Source organism: Meles meles, chromosome 2 (genome assembly GCF_922984935.1).
Source record: "Meles meles chromosome 2, mMelMel3.1 paternal haplotype, whole genome shotgun sequence".
Lineage (NCBI taxonomy): Eukaryota > Metazoa > Chordata > Mammalia > Carnivora > Mustelidae > Meles > Meles meles.
Genome location: NC_060067.1, coordinates 104,620,948 through 104,644,509, shown reverse-complemented (window position 1 = coordinate 104,644,509; position 23,562 = coordinate 104,620,948). Strand labels below are relative to the sequence as shown.

The 23,562-nt window shown below is 35.2% G+C and overlaps 1 protein-coding gene across 3 annotated transcripts in view; it reads left to right on the top strand.

Annotated features, from left to right (window-relative positions):
* Positions 1–3: 3 nt before the first annotated feature.
* GSTCD (glutathione S-transferase C-terminal domain containing) overlaps positions 4–23,562 on the top strand; it is a 127,638-nt gene continuing 104,079 nt past the window's right edge. For 2 of the 3 annotated variants that reach the window (XM_045994795.1, XM_045994787.1), the window contains exons 1-4: positions 4–121; positions 9,682–10,119; positions 10,931–11,398; positions 19,774–20,025. In XM_045994795.1, the coding sequence (XP_045850751.1) occupies positions 9,703–10,119; positions 10,931–11,398; positions 19,774–20,025 (1,137 nt within the window). In that variant the 5' untranslated portion in view covers positions 4–121; positions 9,682–9,702. Of the gene's footprint in view, positions 197–9,681; positions 10,120–10,930; positions 11,399–19,773; positions 20,026–23,562 lie in introns of all 3 variants that reach the window. The other variant, XM_045994792.1, reaches the window with a different exon arrangement.

Below are 23,562 nucleotides of genomic sequence, written 5' to 3'. Positions count from 1 at the left end.
ACGGCCGACGCTGCTGTTTCCAAGACACCTTGCCTGTTGTTTCTTTCCCGGCCTTTCTGGCAGCCAGAGGTCGGTGGGCGAAGACTCGAAGAAGCTGCCTCGGAAACCTGGCTCGAACGGGGTGGGTAGGCGCAGGCGGCTTGTGTCGCTGACACGCTCATGCACCCTCCCTGCCTGGCCGCGCCTCTGCGACCAGGTAAAGAGGGCGCTCAGGCCGCCGGCTCCGCAGTCCCCCGACCCCCTGAGTACTCTGCAGCCGGAGGCGACTGGCTGACGCTGCGGGATGGGGAGGAGGGCGGCGGGAAGGGCAAGGTCCTGGAATTAGTGGCCCGACCGTTCTCCGGTTTGGGGGCCTCTTAGTCTCTTCAGACAGTCACAGCCTCTGAGAGAACTGGTGGAGGGCTCCGGGGCCCTTTCTCAGGTTTCCCCCGGCCAGTCCCCGTGGCTTCCTCTGCTTATGGGGGAGTGGAACAGCTTCTCTTTGCAGAAGTCTGTGGGTTCGTTTACCGTTTGCTGCTAAGTTTAGTTTTAAGACCTTTTGGCACGCTTTAACTTTTTTTCTCTTTGGCACTTAGTTTTTCATTCCATGCTTTCCTGGTTGGAGAAAGCATTGGTATTCACATAACAATTGCTCCAAAGGACTTGCTTTGTTTGGGGCCATTCGTTTCTGTTACACTATCAAAGCAGTGTTTCAGGTGGTTTTAAACTTCGGTGTAGAAAGTTGGAGTTTAACTTGCATGAAAATTGCTTTGGCTTCAGAAACATTTACTGACATCCGTACTTCCCCGTCCCAGCTCTACCTGGTTTGGGATTAGGTGGCTTGTTTTTTTCTCTTTATTCTTAATCCCGAGATCCCATTTCTTATCATATTCTTGAATATTAAGGAAATGCCAGCATTTGATAATATATCTTGTGTTAAATTATTGATTTAATAGAGTACTGCTTTTTCTAAGTTTATCTATAGAAAAAGTATTAGAGAAAATGAAAAAGCTGGAAAGGATTAGTGGTGTGGCAATTGTAAACATGATCATTTAAATATTGTGAAAATAAATTTTTTGTTATAAATACAACTGAATGATTTGCTGTCATATTTAATAAATCAAACTTTAAGCTATGTGGTTTTTTTTTTTTTAACTGCCTGGTGGGGAGTATACACTACTAAGCGGCTTGCCTTAGGGCATGCATACTTGCTATGTGAAATTATGTTTGAGTTACACCTGAAGACATTATTTTAAGAGGTCTAATTTTAAAAACAAGTCTGTAATGAGATCAGTGGGATTTGAGAATTGTTTATATCAGCTTTTCTATTTCATTATTACTATTTTTCACCTTTATATGTTTGCCTGCTTTAAGCAAAGCTGAAACTTAAACTTACTTAATATTAGGTGCATCAAGTTTAAAAACACCACCACCAACCTGTGTTTATTTTGTAGCTTTGTTATCACCTGTGATTTTAAATAAGAATACTGAGTATCCAATTAGCCTTTCAATAGCAACTATCAAGCAGGCCTTGAAACAACAAATTCTGTAGGCCAGTCAACTAAAACACCTATAGTATATATAGTTCCTTAATAGAAGTTGTTTTTATCTTAAAGTATTAAAAGTAGCCCACTGATTTCTGTTAGGATTAGTAATTAGAATACAAGGATTTAAACGATTTAGATCATAACAAGCCTAGGTATGTTTGCTATGGGAATTCAGTAATTTTATTTCACGCTTGTTAACATTTCTAACATGTTAGCATTTTATGCTGTTATCCCTCTTAATTATGAGGTCCGGCTTAGCTGCAAGCATTATGATTCTGTGGCAACAGATAATTTCCTGATTTATCAGAGAGATGACACACTTCCCTTATGGCTAAAGTTACAGTAAGCTTTTTTGCTTTTAAACCCACTTTTTGCCCAGAAAACAGCTAATTTTAATTATTGAACTTTGTCCTCTAGGACTTAACTATATGCATCCCCACATTAGATAATATGATGGGCACTGAGGCAGCTCAACTTTTTTCTTTCCTTTTTGAACCTTTAATATCTAAGGTAATTAGCTGCTATCTAACTGTAGAGGCAAGCTTTTATCTATATAAAATACAGATAATAAGAAAATAGGGTGAGATTTGCAACCAAAAACCAAATTGTGAAATGTATAAAACACAATCCAAGTTCCAATATTGATAATATTGAACATTGGATATGCTAAGGAATTTAAATGAGTTTAAATTTTAATCTTTCAGAAAAAATGTGATTCATACTGTAAACTGTTGAACTATTTATTTTGTACAAAATAAGCAGTTAATATGCAAGTAGACTTAGGGTATCACATATTCTATCATTTTGTGACTTCCTGTCACAATAACAAACCGATTTTTTTAGTACTTGGTCGGGGCGGGGAGCTTTTCATTTTGATGTGGGTCCCTTATCTTTCCTAAAAAGTTTGGAAATATAAAGCATAATTTGTGACTTCCCAGTCAAAATTTGTTTAATAGTGTTAATAGATAAGGAATTTTTAGATAAATTACAAATGAATAATAATATTTATTTACAGGCTTACTAATGTGATAAGCATTGTTAGGTTCTCACAGCACACTATGGTAAATCTAATGGTCCCCATTTTATAAATGAGGAAGCTAAGGTACAAGAAAGTTCTATCTTGCTATTAAATATCAGAACCAGGATTTAAACCTAGTCAGCTCCAGAGTCTAGGCTCTTATCCATTACTTTATTTTTCTTGGTGTATAAATATTCTACTTGCTAGATTAAGTATAAAATCTAGTTAGGTTCCTACTTCTCTTGGCTCAGTTTCTGTATTTACAAAAACTATACTTTCTTTACAAAGTTAGATAGATTCAAGTTATATTTTTTCCAATTCCACTCATAACGATGATCCTCTTCATTTCAATTTATAAGTAGTTGGTTCTTAAAATAAATTGAAGAATGGTGTCAAGAAGAATGAGGCTGATGTACCAAGAATTAACTTCTCAATAGTATTGTCATTATGAATACTGATATTCATTTATGTACATTCATTCACTTCTCGAACTAAAATTTGAGTCCTCATAAGCATTGGAGATAAAAGGTTGGGTAGTAAGACCTATAAAGAAAAAAAAAACAACATAAAAGACTAGGACGTAATGGAAGTGCTTTTTCAGTTCAGGTTGTCAGGGAAGGCTGCTTTGAATTATTATTCAGAGACCTCAATGAAATGAAGGAGCAAGCTAGGTATAAGGAACAGCAAGTAGAGAAAATTCTCAACTGGGAACATTCCTGGCTTCTTCCAAGAACAGGGAGAACTAGCGGGAGAGGAGTGATCATGAGGGAGCAGAAGTAGGGGATCAGGTCAGAAAAGGATAGGTCGGGTCATGGCAGCCATAGGCCATAATAGGAAATTTGGATTTTTTTTTTAACTGTTTTGGGGAGCCATTGGATGGTTGTGAGCAGGGGGTGTGAACTGACTTAAATATGTTTAAAGGATCACCCTGATTATTGGAGAGTGGAGGAAAATTGTTAATAGATCTAGTCTCTATAAACAGAATTTATATAACTTGGGTTGATAGTGGTAGAGGTAGAGAAGTTGTATTTAACGTATATTTCAAAGGTAGAAAAAGTAGCTTATGAGAGAAAATGAGACTTCAGAATTAAGGGCCTGACCCCATTCATGTGGGTGAATGGTGGTGTCATTTTATCAATAAGGGGACTACTAAGGGTGGGGAAACAGGTTTAGAAAAATGTCCAAGGGAAGATGTCAAGTAGCATATAGGAATACGAAGTTCAAGGGAAGGGATGTGACTGAGATAAAAATAGGGGTCCTAGATGATAGTTAAACCTGTAGAATTGGAGATCACCTAGCATAGTACTGTTATTTTGTTAGTTGTGGCCCATTAATGGGTCAAGAAATCAATTTAGTAAGTACCAGCCAGCATTTATTTGTTTATTTTAGATAGATAAAGTGCCCTGGAGCATGCCTATGGTAGGAAGGCCAGCCCCACGGTGAGGAGAGAGAGGGAATCTCAAGGAGACTCCCTACTGAGTGGGGATCCCGAGATGGGGCTCGATCTCATGGATCTCATGACCCATGAGATCATGACCTGAGCCGGATTCAAGAATCAGGCCTTTAAACCAGCTGAACCACCCAGGCGCTCCCTAACCAGCATTAAAAAAAGGAGAAAGGGAGGAGAAAAAGAAGGAAGAAAAGCACAAAATAAAAAATATCAGCTATATACCATTAGTAGGTTATTTCTTCATGTTTCTTTTGTTTCCATTTTATTTGTGATCCTTTTTATTCAGTATAATGAATTGCATTGTAAAGGTCTTACTGTGTGGCATGATGAAAAAGTTGAATACCAGTAATCAAAAGAGTGAGTGTGGTTGAGAACAAGGCAAAGCACTGAGTCACAGATTGCTGAGAGGTCTGTGGAGGATCCAATAAAGGGAATCAGGAAGGATCTACCAAAAACTTTCATTGTCAGATGATTGCTTTTAGAACAGAGGTTTTTATCAAGGATTACTGAGACCAGCACAATTGCTTAGAATAATGTAATTTCTGATGTTTCACTTTTGTGAAATTGTTGCTATAATAAAATTGCAATATGCTTCACTTTCTGAAATTTTAAGTTTATAAAGTAGTGGTATTTATATTGGAAAAATAGCTGTTCCTAAATGTTTTCAGATAAGACCCCTTTACAGTTTCTATTAATGCTTTTGTATCGATGGACAGTCTTTATCTGTGTAATGGAATTAAAATGTACTTGTAAGGATTGTGAGGATTAGAAGTAATGTATAAAAGTTGTGTGTGCTTAGCACATAGTTGGTGGACAATAAAGTGTATGTGATATTATTAGAATTGTAGTCTTTGTTCAGTCATTTAACATTTACTAAGCTCCTGTTAAATCCCAGGCACAGTGGTAATTTCTTATTTGATAAACAATATTTTGTTGCAGTGGTGCACTTTTTGGTCTTTACTAGGTAATATATAACTTAACTATTTATCTATTATGTAATATTTAGTTGCCCTAGATCCAGACTTGAATTTTGAGCACAAAATTGTCAAAAGTTTTTTCAGCTGCTAAACAAGTATGTTTATTTCTTTTCTTTCTTTCTTTCTTTCTTTTTTTAAAAGATTCATTTACATAAGGGAGAGCGAGTGAGAGAGTGCATGCATATGAACGGGAGAGGGGCAGAGGGAGATGGAGAGAAACTCACGCAGATCCTGGCTGAGTGTGGAGCAGACACAAAGCTAGATTTCACAACCCTGAGATCATGACCTGAGCCGAAATCAAGAGTCCATCGCTTAGGCGACTGTACCACCCAGTCGCCCCCAAGGATGCTTATTTTCAGTGTATTTATTATGTTTTTCCTTTGCTCTCTTTCTATATACATATGCATGAAGTGAAGTAGTAAAATGAGTTTAGATTTTAAAAACGCTATGAAACTCACCCTTCCATCTGTGAAATATTTCAATTTATCAATACCGGGATATATTAATTAGGATGAGAATACAAAAATAAAAGGTGTAAATGCCTAAAATGTTAAGCCCATAACTGCTTCAGTTATATTTAAAAATACCTTTGAAGGGGCACCTGCATAGTCATTTGGTTAAGTGTCCAATTTCTTATCTCAGCTCAGATCTTGATCTCAGGGTCATGAGTTCAAGCCCAGTGTGGAGCCTACATAAAATATATATATATATGTCTTTGAAGATTCACAAGTAATGAAACCAGTTTTGAATATTTTCTTTCTTACCTCTATATTCCCTCTGCAACATTTCCAAACAAACTGATGTGTCCAGGGAAGAGATGTATATTCCATCAGCTCTGTTTAGCTCCTATGTCTGTAGTTTTATATGCTGCTTTCTCGCTCTATCTCAGGAGTAGTTGCAGTGTGGCACCTGTCAAAGCTGAGCAGATGACCCTACTTCTGTGTGTGGCAGGAATGTAATATGGAGTAACAGGAGGTGCCCCAGAAACCCTGGAGACCCAGGAGATGATTCTACAGTACCTACCTTTGTAAAGTTCATGACAGAAGAATAATGATGTAAGGACTCTAGGTAGAAATGGAGAACTAAAAAAGAAGAGGGGTTTCTTTTGCCTATGATGTTTGCACACTTAAAGCAAAAACTATGTTCTATTCTCTTGAAAAATTAAACACATAGTACAAGCCAAAAACATGTATCAGATTTGTACAGGTTTGCTAATATTTAATATTTATTTTAGAAATTACATTTGTATTTAATGGGAAGAAATGGCCCAGGGAGAGTCATTTTTTTTACCTCAAAGATCATTAAGTAATATTTTTAATCTCCCGGGGGGTGGGGGGGAGACAACAAATACCAACATCTATATTGGAAAAATAAATTATGTTAAGAATCAACAGTACTTTGCATTTTCTCTCCGGCATCTCATTAATTTTTAGATATCTCCATGGGCAGGTTATTGCTATTCTATTTTGTTGACATTTAGCATTTATTAAGTGCTCATAGTGACAAAAGTTTATAGAATACGTAAAAGTCTATTCTCAAGGTTCTTATATGCCTTGAAAAGTGGCAAATACACGTATACTCTAATTTTTATAATATGTGCATCCTAAATCACAAGCTGTAAAATAGCATGGCATTGTTTTCATTTTTGTTTTGTTTTGTTTTTTTAAAGAGTTAGCAGGATTAGTCTCATAATCACTATTTCCTAGACTGCTAGGCAAAAGAGGAAATCAGTCATGTTTTCTTTCAAATCTGCTTCTTGAAGGATTTAGGGATCTTCTGTATCATATCCCACTATCAGCAGAAGGAGTTAAGGAGATCAGTAAATTATCAGCAATAGATTTGCAGGAGAAAATTCTCAAATTACTAATTTCCTGGAAAGTGGTTTCTTTTGCCTGTGAGCTTTAATAAGCACCATTTAATATTTTAAAGTAAACTGTAGGGGCAAAAAAATTAAAAATTAAAAAAAAGACAAACTAGGAAGAAAATGGTTTCCATGGGTTAAAACATTTTTGCTTTTAAATCACATGAAATAATTTTCCTCTAGATAACCTTTTAAAGAAGTAATAAACCATGCAGATCTGTTATGTTTTAATAAAAGAAATATAAAACAGTAGTGATTACTTGCATTATCAAGAAGTTCATATTTTACTAACTATATCCTTTTGTTATGATGAATTACTAGCTTTTTAACAAAAAAGCTGAGAATCAAGTCATTCTTTAACTGACTTTTGCTTTTGATTTTAAAAAAAACTAAGGGATTTAGAATATAAAGGAAATTTAATATGTTGACGGTTTCCTAAATTTCAGAGTACACTAATATTTCAAATACACTTAAAAGGAAGTTGCAGGTATAGTCTTTTTTTAATCTTCCTAGCACAGGTTTCCATGGTGAATGCTTTTAAAGAGTGCCATCTAGTGTTAACTTTGGAATTGCGATTCATGGATTAGCACATGGGGAATTTTAGACCCAGGATATGTAGAAATCAAACAGCTATAATAGTTAGCAAAATTCTTAAGGAATAGGAGTTGAAAACACCCATCAGTTTGACCTCAAGATTGTATATGTTTGCATCTTTAAAATAACCAGTGTGCATATTCGTGCATTCATTCAGCAAATAATTCTTAATTATATATATATATATATATATATATGTCTCAGGCCATGTTTATATACAATGTTATATATATATATAATATTAATGTTACAGTGTTTATATATAATATATACATTATATATATATATACACATACAGATTACATATATGTATCGGGCCATGTTTTAGGCATAGCAGTAAACTATTCTCATAGAACGTTCTATTTGTGTGTTACCACAGTGGTAAGTGTGAAGAAAAGCCTAGAATAGTGTTTTCAGGGTGGGTAGAGGTGGGGTTTTCAATTTAAATACAGTAGCCCAGGATCATCTCAGCAAGAAGTCGTTATTTAAATAAATACCTGAAAGAGGTGAGGGTGTGTTCCAGGCACTGGAAACAACTGCAAAAGCTCTGTAGTTGGAAGGTACCTAGTATTTTATTTTATTTTAATTTATTTTTTTTTAAGATTTTATTTATTTATTTGACAGAGATCACAAGTAGGCAGAGAGGCAGGCAGAGAGAGAGGGAGAAGCAGGCTCCCTGCTGAACAGAGAGCCCAATGCGGGGCTCGATCCCAGGACCCTGAGATCATGACCTGAGTCAAAGGCAGAGGCTTTAACCCTCTGAGCCACCCAGGTGCCCCGAATTTATTTTTTTTTAAGGTTTTATTTATTTGACAGAGACATATTGAAAGAGGGAACACAAGCAGGGGGAGTGGGAGAGGGAGAAGCAGGCTTCCCGCTGAACAGGGAGCCCGTTGTGGGGCCGGATCCCAGGACCCTGAGATCATGACCTGAGCTGAAGGCAGATGCTTAACAACTGAGCCACCCAGGTGTCCCTGTACCTAGTATTTTTAAAGGAATAGCAAGCCTCTTTGGCTGGAGCTGTGAGTGATGAGACCAAGGAGATCTTTAGGCCACTATAGAACCTTTGTCTTTTCTCTGAATAGAAGGGGAAGATATTTGAGTAGTGACGTGATCTTACTCCATTTTTAACAGGATCGCTTTGAATACTATGTTGAGAATAGACTAGAGTGGGAGATAGGACAGCAAGCAAAAGATAATTGCTGTAATTCAGAGATAGGCGATGGCGGCTTGGATCACAGTGGAAGCAATGAAGATGGTGTGAAATAAGCATTTTGGATATATATTGAAGAGCCAAAATAAGTTTTTAATGGATTGGTTATGGAGATATGAAAGAAAAGAGTAACTAAGAATAACTTGAGATTTTTGGCCTGAGCAGCTAGAAGGATGAGGCTCCCTTCACTGAGGTGGGGAGGATGCATGAGGAGGCAGGTTTGGGGTGTGGGGGTGAGTGATTCTGGATATGTTAACTTGGAGATATCTCAGTTATCAACATCTAAGTTATGGGGAACTTCAGATATTTTTCTGTTGTGATTTAGCATGCAATAGCTCATCATATCAAAACCCACTTACCTTAGGAGAATCCATTTCTCACGAGGGAATGAATATATCCTCTCCACGGTTATTGAGTTATAGAGTCATAAAAGAGAAGCAGTGTGGGAGGACCAGCATGGCCAAAGCTTCTCCAGACAACTCCTAGTATTCTTGGTTATTTATTTCCCCATTTTATTCATCTCTTGTTCTTACCTGTAGTGAGACCTCAAAGTACTTGACTGGGAGGGTTCTATTGCTAAGCACCTAAAGTATGCTTATTTTATTTTATTTTTTAAAGATTTTATTTATTTATTTGACAGACAAAGATCAAAAGTAGGCAGAGAGGCAGGCGGAGAGAGGGGGGTGGTGGGGAAGCAGGCTCCTTGCCGAGCAGGGAGACTGATGTGGGCCTCAATACCAGGAACCTGAGATCATGACCCAAGCCGAAGGCAGAGGCTTTAACCACTGAGCCAGCCAGGTGCCCCTGAAGTATGCTTATTTTAAAGGAGCTGGGTGAAAATCACCCCAAGACTAGTTAATTGCACCAGGTGGAAATCTTTCTTTTGGAAGCTATGTATTCAGTCCAGGAACAAATTCTTGCAGAATCATATCTATCACAAATCTTCACTGACTTCTAGAAAAAGTTTTTGAATATTCATCTTTCATTTCAGCTTCTAAGTTACTAAATTCTAAGTCTATAACCACTTCAATTTATGCTGCAGGTGACCCAATGAAAGAAGAAAATGAAAGGCATTAAGAAAAGTCTTACGGAAGAATACCTATACTTGGACTTTTCTCACCAAATAGAAGGATGCATCTTTCCTCTTCATACATCTGTAACTTTGTTTCTATTGTCATACTGTGACTGCAAAATCTTTAAAGTTTGCTTAGTCCCCACTGGAGAAAGTACAGATATTTCATTAAAAAATGTAGTGCCCCAGGATGTTGAAGTACAAATTATTTCAAGGCAAGAGCTTCCTCCAATAGTCCAGAATTGCTGTTTACCTGCAATAGTAGAAAAACCAGACAATTTCTGTAGAGCAGGACTTGCTGTTGTACTGAGACACATAATCCAGAAATCATACGAAGCTGACCCCTCCAAGAAGGAAATTTTGGAACTTTTGGGTTTTAAGAAGACTTGCTTGAAAGCCTGTGCTGAAGTAAGTATGATGGCTCTTCTGTTACTTAAAGCCATAATGGGATAACACATTTATTTGAACATTTATTTTAACTTTCTGTGGGAGAGGAATTAAATCCTGCTTACTTAAAAAATCTCTAGTAAGCAATGAAATAAAGTAGTCCCTCATGTATGCCAATACTTCAGGTACAGCGTCGAAAAATAAGAATTCAAGATTTATTTTGTGAAGTTTGGAGACACTATTTTTAGAGAATGACTTTTTTTTTTAATCTTTTGTTTTAATTGAGAACTTTTTTTTTTTAAAGATTTTAATTATTTATTTGTCAGAAAGGGAGAGAGAACAAGCAGGGGGAGCAGCAGGCAGAGGGAGAAGCAGGCTCCCTGCTGAGCAAGGAGCCTGGATGTGGGCTTGATCCCAGGACCCTGAGATCATGACCTGAGGTGAAGGCAGACCATTAACCCACTGAGCCATCCAGGCATCCCTTAAGTGAGACTTTAAAAGGAAATTTTACACATGAATAGGAGCTCAAGTAGCAGTGCTTTGAAAACCGTATATTTTTAGGGGTGCATGTACTTCAAAGGCTTTGTCAAGGAAGGATTTATTTAGTAAGAGGATACAAGAGGATAGCATGTATTCCAAGTATAGGATTGCTAAACCGTTGTTTAGTGTTATGTTTAAAGCACTGTAATATGTCCCTTGATAGAGCATAAAAACCTAGCCCAGGGATGGCTTGGCTTCAGTCGTCAAAACCAGTCTTATTTCCCGATAGAAAGTTTTCTTCAGGCTACGCTGAAAGTAAGGACTCGATTTCTTCTGTTATTTTGTTTTTCAGGTTAGTCAGTGGACCAGGCTATGTGAACTCACTATCCCTTTAGCTATTGAGAATTTTCTCAGAGAATCTTCTGACCAGCACCCAGCTATCCCCGCAGAAATACTACAGCTAGAGAAGAAGCTTAGCGAGCCTGTTAGAGTGCATAATGATGACAAACTCCGTAGGCAGAAGCTGAAGCAACAGAAGGCTGCTGGGGTCGGGCCTTCCCTTGCTAAGGAAAAAGCAATGGGCAAGGTGCATATACAAGAAACGTCTCAAGAGTTGGACTCCACATCTGAGAACCTGGAACTGAAAGTTGCATTCTCAAAGCTCACAGTACAAGAAGAACCAGCTGCCACCAACAGGGAGCCTCCTCACATCAGAAAAGCAAAAGCCTCTGATCTCCCACCTCTGGAGCATGTGTTTGCGGAGGGCCTCTACTTCACTTTGGCAGATATCGTACTCTTGCCCTGTATCCATCATTTTTTGGTAAGGTTTATCAGGAACGGATACATTACTAGAAGTTCAGCCTGTGAAATTGCCGACCATTGCATCCCTATTCCACTTCTTACTATCATTATGCTCCTGGGCGAGTAATGAATTCCTATCTCCACTTTCTTATCTGTAAAAAAGAGATCATAGTATCTATCTCATAGGATCCCTGTGACAAAGAAATGACATTTTGCTTGAAGTATGAACAGTGTTTGGCAGTTAGTTCTTAATAAGTCTTAGTCATTATTATAACTTTTAATTTTGAGATGCTAAAATTTTGGCAGTTGTTATGATTATTAATTTCAAATTACTCTTGCAATTACCTTCAAGTATTAGAGGCTCTAGTATTTAAACACTAAAAAATTCTTGCCAGCTGTATTTTATAATTAAGTAGACACTTAAAATACTAGTTATGTTATGTTAGGTATTATTAAATCAGAAATATTTTATGATTGTGTCTGTGCATCTCTGTTCCTCATAAAATTACATTCTGTAGCTGGCTATGCTAGTCAGTGTTGTGGGAGAATATAAATGGAAAGTTTTCCTTCTTACTGTGAGTGTGTGTTTCTATGTGTGTGTATTTTTCCTCTCTGTGGAGGAAAAAAGAACAAGGTAAAAATAATATTAGAGTGAATGTGGGAAGCTATATTTCTCTGCAGCTTTGCAGTTGGTTTTCAAGAGCTGCATTTTTCTTGCTTTGAAGCATTTCACCCTTTCTCCTAAAAAGGCATCAGATATCAGATTTCATTCTCATGTATCACTAACACTTCAGGTATCTCTGTGACAAAATGAGAAATGATTTCTAATGAAAATCTACTTGGAAGCTGGTGGTTCACTAGTAAGTTAGGTGGTATTAATCAATTGGCATTTTCTTAAAGAGGATTTCTTTTTTTTTCCAAAATAGAAACAAAATAAGATTAGGAGTTAAAATAACTTCAGAATTAAAGGATGTGAAAAAGATTTGGGAATTGTTTAGATGTTGATTAGTATTTTAAATGTTGTATGTAGAGAATCCACAGAGCTGGATGGGGAGAAAGCATCAACTTTTTTTTTTTTCCTAGTCCATTGATTCTGAATTCTCTTACTCCTGACTTTCCCCTTTATTACCAACTTCAGTCATTACAGCAATTATTCAATATATATTATGAAATTCTGTTGGTGTTCCTGGCTTCGTGGACTTCTTGGATAACTGTTTGTTTTTAATTTTGTAATAATTGAATCAAAGTGGCACATCCACTAATTGATTCATTTGAGAAAGTTGTTGAAAGTCTACTGTAATCTAGCAGGTACTCTTGTAGGCACTGGAAATAGAGTGATGAACAAAACAAATAAGGTCCCAACCCTCATGGAGTTAATATTCTAGTGTGGGGGGGGATAGAAATGAACAAGTAAACAAGTAAATAATATATATTTACATAAGAGCAAGTGGTGCAAAGAAAGTAAAACTGTTAGAGAAGATGAGTATCTCCTTGCAAATGCAACAAAACAAATATAAAATTGGATTTACCAATGTAAATCCAATGGGTTTTGTCAGGCACCTTCCATAACAAAGTGCTGGGCCATTTGTTTAACTTTGCATGAATCTATGTAGTTGATTTTAGATGATTACCCAAACATCCATTTCCAGCTAGTTTGCATTTGATTTTAGCTTAATTTAAATAGTATTCACCTAATTAGGATCACTTGAGGCTAAAGTATTTTTAATTGGGAGGGATTTTTTTTTTTCTTCGATCAGGTGGGGCATCTACTAACTGCAACTACATAAATTTACCTAATACTCACTGAAAAACCTTGTTCTTAGTTTAAAATAGGGAAAACTTGTATACTCAGCCTTTATTATTACATGTATTCTATGATTAATTTTTCCTCTTTTGACATTTATGGTAAACTAATTCTCACAGTATTTTCCTTTGTTTGTATATTTCTTGTATCTGCATATTTTCTTTTTTTTTTTCTGCATGTTTTCTTTCAGGAATTAATCTTTCTTTGCCAAAGTAAGATATTGTTGATATTGTTTCTGTTACGTTTATTTTGCTCCTTTAAGTTATCTTGGTTATAAAACCACTGTTTGAGTTCAGGTAGTAGCTATGATGCAGAGCATTTATGCTTGCATTAACACACATTGAGGTGATGCAGTGTTGATCCAAATGTTCACACTTGGGATCAAGTTCATGATCAGGAAGGAAATTCAGGTTACTACTAGGTTGGGATCAGAAACATAGAGCCGAAACTAGAGCAAGGATATTTGGCCACAGGAATAAGGCCAACAATATAAAAGGACAGTTTTGCAAAGTCAAGGTTTGAAATACCAGAAGTCAAAATTAGAAGAGTTAGAGAAAATATACAGTTCTGCTAAACAGAAGAAAGCCAAAGATGCAAAAACAATAGTAGATAGAATAGCCAAGGTACTGTGTCTAAATGTGCTTCATGCTTTTCCTCCTTTTCAGTGGATATTAGTTTGCAAATTTAACCCAATAGCACCCGTGGAAGGGGCCTGACAAAACCCTCTCTGGAAAGTTTTAGGAACAGACTTTAAAAAGAATAGATTAAAATGCACACCTCTTATGATTTCCATTTTTTAAGTCATTTGCAAGCATCTTCTAGTAGTTATTATAGCAAGCATATAGGAAAAACAGCAATGAATAGCTGTACTCAGGCAAAATCCCGATGTTCCCTGATAACAGAAAATTATATAGTTATTTTTAAGTTGCTACTAGTAAGCAAGTATACTTTGATAAGACTATTTAAAAAATTATTCTACTCCCATAAGACAAAATTTACCATTTTACAAAATATTTTTGTAATTTGAACTCTTAGGATTTAACTTTTTACATGTTAACTTCTAATGCTTCAAATTGCATTTTTAAAAAGTATGACACATTTATTGCTTAAGTAAAACTATTGTAGAAATTGATTTTTTAAGCAAAAGTACCTATGTTAAATGTCTCTTTCACTTTCCCTGTTGTCATAAAATTAGGAAAAAATGGGAATCTCACTATTGCCTCGCACAAACTATGGGAGCCACTTACTTAGTCATTAATTTGTATATTCCATATCCTCTCCTATGCATTAGGTCCTCAAGAGTTTTCAGTTTTAACCCACCAATTCTAATCTATAATTAAAAAATGAAGAATTGGGATTTTATTTCCATCCAGTTGACTGCTTACACTGCTCACCTAAACATCTGTTAGTTATGACCTATTTTCAAAAGAGTAAACATGACTAAGGAAGTGACATAAAGTAAATACAAAACATTTTATTTTATTTTATTTTATTTTTTTAAAGATTTTATTTATTTATTTGACAGAGAGAGATCACAAGTAGGCAGAGAGGCAGGCAGAGAGAGAGGAGGAAGCAGGCTCCCTGTGGAGCAGAGAGCCTGATGCGGGGCTCCATCCCAGGACCCTGAGATCATGACCTGAGCCGAAGGCAGCGGCTTAATCCACTGAGCCACCCAGGTGCCCCAAATACAAAACATTTTATATGATAAATGATTAGAAGGTGATGCAAAGGAGGAGATATTTTGGATAAATGTAACATCTTGCTTCTCTCCAGGCAAGTTTTGCTAACCCTTATTACCATTAACTACAAAACCATTAGGGTTTCATTTTATGCTCTTGGTAGCGGCAGTTTTTTATCATTGTTTAAGAATAAATAACCTTATTTTCTTATCTATAAGTAACTGTGATATTTATAATGATTTTGATCTTATCAGGCAGGTAACTTTTTAAAAAATCATTTCTTAGGAGCAAATATAATTTGCATCTCACCCATTTTTCATTAGCCACTTCCTTAAATTTATCTTCTTGAGTGTAATGAATGTGGTTCAGGACCTCCTGAGCTGTCTGGATACTAGCAGAGCCTCCTGGCATGTTGATTAAATGGGATGACCTGTCATGCAGTGTAAAACTCCCTGATTTCTCTTAAACATGAATTATTGTTACTCAATCAGAACTTATTTTCCAGTGGAAGGAAAGATGCCATATGCATCTAATGAATAAGACTAAAGCCCTACCAACGGGAGGACGAGAAAGGTGAAGAAATTAGAATATTTCTTATTTGATTAATTTCTCACGACTTGAGCTTGTTCCCTTATCACATAAGCTATTTCCAGCCAATTAAGAATTTTGGCAGGGGATGCCTGGGTGGCCCAGTCCTTTAAGCGTCAGACTTGTGATTTCAGCTCAGGTCACAATGTCAGGGTCATAAGATCAAGCCCTGCCTTGGGCTCATGCTAGGCACAGAGACTGCTTAAGATTCTCTGTCTCAGTAAAGAAGGAAGGAAGGGAGGGAGTGGGGGAGGGAGGATGAATTAATGAATTTTGGTGAGAATTATAAACTGATTCCCAGAATACCATTTAGACAGTATATTTCAAACTCTTTTACTTTAGTTCACAGTAAATAATGCATCTTACAGGTGATTGAGCATACTTATACAAATATCTTGTATACATTAAATGTATTATAAAGCAACCCACCTTACTACATGCTGCATACTCTGATATTTTTCCATTTTATGCCATTTTTAAAACTATGTTGATTTCACAACTTCCTCACAGTTCATAAACCGTTGTTTGAAAAACACTAATTGAGATTATTCTTTGAAGCTAATAAATAGTTCCTTGATAATTTGTTTACTCAACAGAATATTATTTGTAAGGTGGTGTTTTAAGGTGCTTGCTGTATGCAAAAACAGACATAAACCTTGCTCTTACAATTACTTGTGCTTATTTAAAGACCAGTTAAAATAGACTAAAATATGTATGCGTGTTTATTTGTCATTAATTTTCTGTCTTTTCTGGCTTCTGCTTTGGTACTGATTATTATTAGATATATTTGTCAAGATTTTCTTGATTTGACCTTTTTATTTATCTATTTGTTCATAATCACCAGTCATAATTTGTTGGTGACATTATTACTGTCTCTATGGAAACAACGTTCAGTGCCTCAAAAAGAGGCAAAAACATTCTAATTTTTAAAGAAATTTAAATTTGGTGGTGATGGTAGGTAGAAAGTATCTGGCCAAGAGAAAACAAAAAGATAATTTAAATCAGGAGTAATGGCTTCACATTTTCTAATTTGAATAAAAAGCCTTCCTTTAAGTGCTATGTTATAAAAAATTCCCTCTAACTGACTCTAGTTATCTTTTCACTTCTAAATATCTATAATTATATCTTTTATCTTTTTACTATTTTACTTCAGTGAAATCTCCTCCTTACTCCATCAAGCCTATTTTAAAAATATGGTTCTGAGAGTGTTTCTTACATTACTTTTAGGTAATACTGATTTGATTCTGTGTTAGATTTTATACATTCAGGGAAGAAGGCTTCACAAAAGGAAAAAAAAAAGAAAGAATTTTAGATCACTATTAAAATAAGAGTACAGCCTCTCCATTTCTCTCATTCCCACATTTCCCTACTGAGTATAAAACTTCCATTGAGATTCCTCAAAATCTACCAGTGACTGTAGACTCTATATAGATATCAAATTATAATCATTTAAAAATACCACATAACATACTTTGAGGAAATCAACCCTTCAACTTATTTCAATTCTTTCCCCATTAACCACTTAAACTCATGTTCATAAATAAGTACATATTAAGTATTTGAGGGTTTTGACTAAGCAGTGTCCATTTACTCTCCATTGACGCATTTACTCTCTATATTCAGTACATTGAGAACTTCTGAAATATAATGAGGGTCAGGGACAGTGGAATGTGTTCTTGCCTATGAGTTTGTTTGTTTTTTTTTTAAGATTTTATTTATTTATTTGACAGAGATCACAAGTAGAGAGGCAGGCAGAGAGAGAGAGTGGGGAAGCAGGCTTCCCACCGAGCAGAGAGCCAATGTGGGGCTCTAACCCAGGACCCTGAGATCATGACCTGAGCTAAAAGCAGAGGCTTAACCTACTGAGCCACCCAGGTGCCCCACCCATGAGTTATTGATGAAGGGGTTTCTAGATTTGAAGGAAGTTGACTAAGGAAGAATTTTTAGAGGGGCATAAAAATATACTAACAATGAAAGATGATAGAAACTGGAATGCAAGGTATAAAATTTTCAAAAATGATTTTCAATTATAGGATATCTAGTCATTTTATTTCTATTATCTTAGAATAATCTATTCATATTTTTTGCCCTTTTCCCTCTAAATATTATTATTTTCCATTTTAGATATATATGTAAATATATAAATATATATAAAATATATAATAATAAAATAATAATAAATAATATAGAAATAAAAATAATAAAATTATATATAAAAATATATAATATAAAATATTTTATATAATAATATATATTGGGGGCTTGTAGTATAGTCAGTATGTGAGTACATTCTTAGTTTGTCCATATGTAATATTTGTTATTCTTCAAATAATTCACACAAATACCTTTTGGGCCTCTGATTATTGCTAAGACATTAGTCCCTTGTCAGTCTTATTTAAATAGTATATTTTGATTTTTAAAATTTCTTTAAAAAATAGACTTGTTTACAGTAATTCTAGGTTTATAGTAAAGTTGAGCAGAAAGTACAGAAAGTTCCCAGATACCCCCTGTCCCCACCTATACAGTTTCCTCTACCATCAACACCTGCACCAGACTGGTACATTTATTACAACTGATAAACTTCCATTAACACATTACTATAACCCAAACTGTAGTTTATATTAGGGTTGACTCTTTGGGCTATGCATTCTGTGAGTTTTGACAAATGGATGATATGCATCCATCATTGTTGTATCATACAGAATTGCTTTACTTCCCTAAAAATCTGTGCTCCACCTATTCACCCCTCTGTCCTAACCCCTGACAACCATTGATCCTTTTGTTGTCTTCATAGTTTTACCTTTTCCAGAATATCATATATTTAGAATTATACAGTATGTACCCCTCATTGGCTTCTTTCACTCAGTAATATGCTTTTAATGTTCCTCTATGTCTTTTCATAGCTTGATGAGTTCATTTCTTTTTAGAGCTGACTAATATTTTAAGGTTTGGATATTTATCCATTCATCTATTGAAGAACATCTTGGTTGCTTCCAGATTTGGGCAGTTATGAATATAACTGCTATAGACATCCATGTGCTGCTTTTTAAAGGGACATAAGTTCTCACCTCATTTGTAGTGCAATTGCTGAATCATATGGTGAGAGTTGTTTAGCTTTGTAAGGAATTGCCAAACTGTCTTTCAAAGTGGCTGTCCCATTTTGCATTCCCATGAGCAGTGAATGAGAGTTCCCGTTGCTCCACATCCTTGCCAGCTTTTGCTGTTGTCAGGGTTTTGCATTTTCACCCTTCTGATAGGTGTATAATGGTGTCTGCTTGTTGTAACTTGCAGTTCTTTAATGATATAAGGTGATGAACGTTTTCTCATACATTTATTTGCCAGCTATGTATCTTTGTTGTCATATATCTAACTGCCAACTACATAATTCTGAGGTGTCTTTTCAGATATTTTGCCCATCTTTTTAATTGGTTGTTTGTTTTCTTGCTGAGTTGCCCCAATTATATATTGTGAAATGAATACGCAAAGTATAGGAAACATTTCACTAAAGAAGATATTTGAATGGCAAATCAGTACATGATGCTAAACATCATTAGTCACAGGGAAATGCAAATCAAAATCATAGTGAGATATTACCACACATCAGTAGAATAGTTTGAATAAAAAAGACTGACAATACCAGTCATTGGCAAGATTTGGAGAAACTGGGACATTTTCCAGTGGGGATATAAAATGGTACAGCCATCAGAGAGAGGAGTTAGGCAGTTTCTTTAATACCTAAGCATACCGTTTCTATACAGCCTAGCAACTTGGCTCCTAGTATCTACTCCTAAGAAATGAAAAACATTCACACACAAAACACTGGTGCATGAGTTCATACAGCAATATCATTTATAATGATCAAAAACTGGAAACAATGCAAATGTCCATCAACTACTAAATGGATAAGCAAAATATATTATTCCACACAATGACTACTACTTATAATGAAAAGAAACAAACTACTGATAAATGCAACTACATGATGAACCTCAGAAACTTGATGCTGAGTGAAAAAAGACAAATTTTATGATTCCACTTTTATGAAATACTAGAGAAGGCAAATCACATGGAAACCAAATCAGTGGTTGCTTGCAACTGGGGAAGCAGAGATTGACTGCAGGTGGTCACAATGGAAGCTTTTGGTGTGATATAAGTGTTCTAATACTGGATTGTGGTGGTAGTTACATAACCATATGAATCTGCTAAAACTCACTGTTTGAACTGTACAATTAAAATGTGTGAATTTTATGGTATGTAAAGGTACCTCAATGACTATTACAAAAGACAGTATGTAATAGTATGGTTTGTTCTTTACCTGCCTAGGTAATTATCTGCAAGAAACTTTCTGAAAAGCTGATAGAGTTTCCACTGTTGGCTGCTTGGTACCAGAGGATTCAGGAAGTGCCAAGAGTAAAAACAGCAGCTTCTCAGTGTGGAATCCAATTTCTCCGTTTACCAGAGTTGCTGACCACCTCAAATGAACAAGATTCAAACTTAAGTGAGGTCCCAGGTGTAGAGGAGCAAAATGATGCTTCATTTATAGGAGGACCAAGACCCACTATGACTAAGTTAATGGTACTTAAAATGTTTTTCTTAAAATTTTCTTTGAAAAATTTCATGTGATAATGTTGTTGAGCATTCTACCCCAACTTGTAATCATTTATGCACATTATTTTTGTTTTAAATTTTATTTGTAACTCTTTTATATCACTTTTACCCACTTTTGCATATAAATGAGATATAGTAAATTGAAGATTTTTATTATTATATGTCTTTGGAGTCAAAACTTTTTTTTTTCTTAATAATCAAGACATTGGCTAAGGTCATATCACATTTGGTCAAATTCTTTTAACCTGATTTTTTTGTTGCAAGGTTTTGGTCTGTTTTTAAGTTTTGAGATGATGATTTGAAGTTAAAGATTATGAAAATGAATATCTCAATTTACTTTCCAAGGTTTTGTCTAAATTTAAGATTTTTAGTTCTTTGAATTTTGTTTTTACTTTCTTCTTTTAATGCCTTTTTATATAACACATAGGATTTTTTTTCTCTCTTTGCAGCAAGATTTGTTTCTGATAATACTAATTGTAGAAATTTTACCAATAGGCTTTATTTTCTCTATGATTCTAAACAATTTACAAAAATGTTTTGCTTTTAACTTCAACTACTTAAAGATTTATTTAAATAGAGGAAAAATCAGGAAGTAATTTGAGCTATTCATCTGAGTTATACTGGAAAAATATTCATTATATTTCCCCACTTGACTTAGGAAGCATTTGAGTTCTGTGATTAACAGGAAGTTTGGTGAATTAGAAAAGCACAAGATTTTTGTAGTGATATCAGCCCCTTATCTCATCATTTAAGCTTTGTTAGTCTAATGATGAAACAATGAAATAGGATTTTATAGTTGATTTTAGAAGAAGGTACCAAGGCATGTCCAAATCTCGATCAGATGACTATATTGTGTAGGGATCTCAGTTTCACCTGTTGAGTTTTTCTAAATAAATAATAATCAATAGAATAATTTGCTTTGCATTAAAAATACTAATTTTCAAAATTTCAACAAACTAAAAATCTGCTTTTAATTCATACTTACACAGTCTTGAAAGAAAATTGGTGATTCAGATTTTTCTACCTATGTTTTTCTAGCAATAAAATGACATTAGGAAAAACATTATTTATATACAATGAGAAATCAATAACAAATTTGAATTCAGGAAAAGTTAACAATTATAAAAATAACCTGTCTTGTAATAACCTAAAAAATAAAATGTCCTGAATTTTTAATTACAGGGGATGTGTTAGTTCAGGTCCCTCAAACAGACCCAAGATGAGGTTGGATATGCAAGAGGTCTACTGAGGGAAATCTGTGAGGTAAAGTGGGGAGGGAGACAGAGGCAGCTGAGAGAGCCTTCAGCCAATGATGCAGGTTTGACTCCTGTGCATGAGACAGGGAAGGAAGGATGATAGGGTTAGAAAAGCTTTAGACGTCATTGCAGGTCTAAGAAAGTTTTGGCAAGCCGGTGGGGAATCCTTGAGGCTAAATTATCTGTCAGAGAGTTCCGTGTTTCTCAGGAATAGGCCTGCCATGGTATCTCAGCCACTCTGAGGCATTTGCTTGGGAGCAGCCCATACGAAGGCTACTAGGGTCTAGGTGACTTGGATTCTATTCCCAGCTTTGTAGCTAAGCTAGCATACCTTCAGTATGTTGTTTAACCTAAGGGTCTTCATTTCTCAATTTATAAATTAGGAGAGTATAGTAGATATTTTCTACGACCCTTTTCTGATTTCAAATCTCATGATTATATAAAAAATGGGACATTACGTTAACAATTTTTTAAAAAGGCTCAAATCTGAAAATAAGTTAAAATTTCTATTTTCATTTAATTCTAACTTGAAAGTACATATTAGATACAATAAATGTTTCTTTTTAGCAGGACATTATTTTTGCTACTTATTAGTGAATTATTGACATTTGTTTGGAAAATTAGTATTATATCAAAATAATAAGTTATGTGAAGGTAGCAGTAACTATTAATTTTTGTGTAGTCACAGTATTTTGTGCCAATTACATAAGGACAAATGAAATTGGTGCCAAGTGGAAGTATCAAATAGTAGAGTATTAGGAGCATTCATATCTCACTTTTTTTCTTCCTTTTGTTTTCTTTGGCCTACACTTGCCCCTAAAATTTCCCTTATTCTCCAAAGGTTTTAGATTTATTTATTGTTAGTCCAAAAAATGTATGTTTAGTCATTGTTTTGAATGTGGAATATCTGAAGAACAAATTGGACTACCTTCATGGGCCCTATATTCTGGTGGGGGAGGTAAATAAAAAAAACATGAATATGTTAACATTTAGGTAATGATAAGTGCAACAAAAAGTAATATTGGATAAGTGGTGGAGGTTATGTGGGTGGCAGGGAGGCTGACTAGGTGAAGACATTGAGCAAAATGACCTAAATAAACTGAAGATTTGGAGGAAGTATTCTAGGCAGAGGGTCCAGTGAGTGAATAAAACCTGAGCAAATCTATAGAAACAGAGGGTAGATTAGTAGTTACCTAGGGCAAGTAGCTGAGAGGGGAAGATAGAGAGTATATTTACTAATGGATATGGGACTTCTTTTTGAGATGATGAAAATATTTTCAAATTAGCGTTCATTGTGGCACAACTGTGAATATAAAAACTTTTGAATTGTATGCTTTAAATGTAATGGTGTGTGAGTGATATATAGTATTTTTTAAAAGACCCTAAGGTACGATTAAATTTGGTGAAATGAGGGAGAGCAAGTTTAGTATGGCTAGGCTAGAATAAGGGGGAATAGAATAGAATAGCGGTAGATGATGTCAGAGAGATGTGTATTTTTCTGGAAGCAAGTAAGTGCTCTAGACCTCTAGACATAAAGATATCTCTACCTCAACAAAAAACTTTATACTACTTCCTTTGAGACCAAAATTCAACAAGTTTTCATAATTTTTAAAGTAATCTCATGAACTTATTGATTCAAATTAGTGATCGATTCTTGGAGATTTTTCTTGCAGATAGGATATTTCTAACGATAAAAAACCTGAACTATGGATATCTATCTGTGGCCTATGTCCCCAGAATGTGATTGCAAGGGGTCTGGGGATCTGTATGTATGCCACACACTGTCTACAGTTATAAAAATGCAGTATGTCTGCAGTTAAATAAATACACAACTTTTGACATAGGGAAGGAACTTGAGTTTTTTTTATACATTGAAAAGTGGTCCTCATTTCTTAAAATGTTGGGAACCATTTGGTTAGAACAGAGGAATCCATTTTTAAAGGCATTACAAGCCTCTCTAGTATGAATGATGTTTTGGGGTGTTATGTTGAAATGGGGCTTTTCATCCTGTAAATATAACTCCTAGGCTGTAACTATTTCATATATGTAAAGACAGATCTTGATGGATGTATGGAATCGGTTTTTTATTATCCCTGTGTGGAACTTTTTGATAAAATTTTTATATTCAGGTTGACTTTTCTTTTTGACACCCAATTTATTTTGAAGTGTAGGTATATTTATTTCCATGTAGTTTTAGGCAATAATTTTAAAATAGCACTTTTTGTTATCTTGGTATAAAAAAACAGGA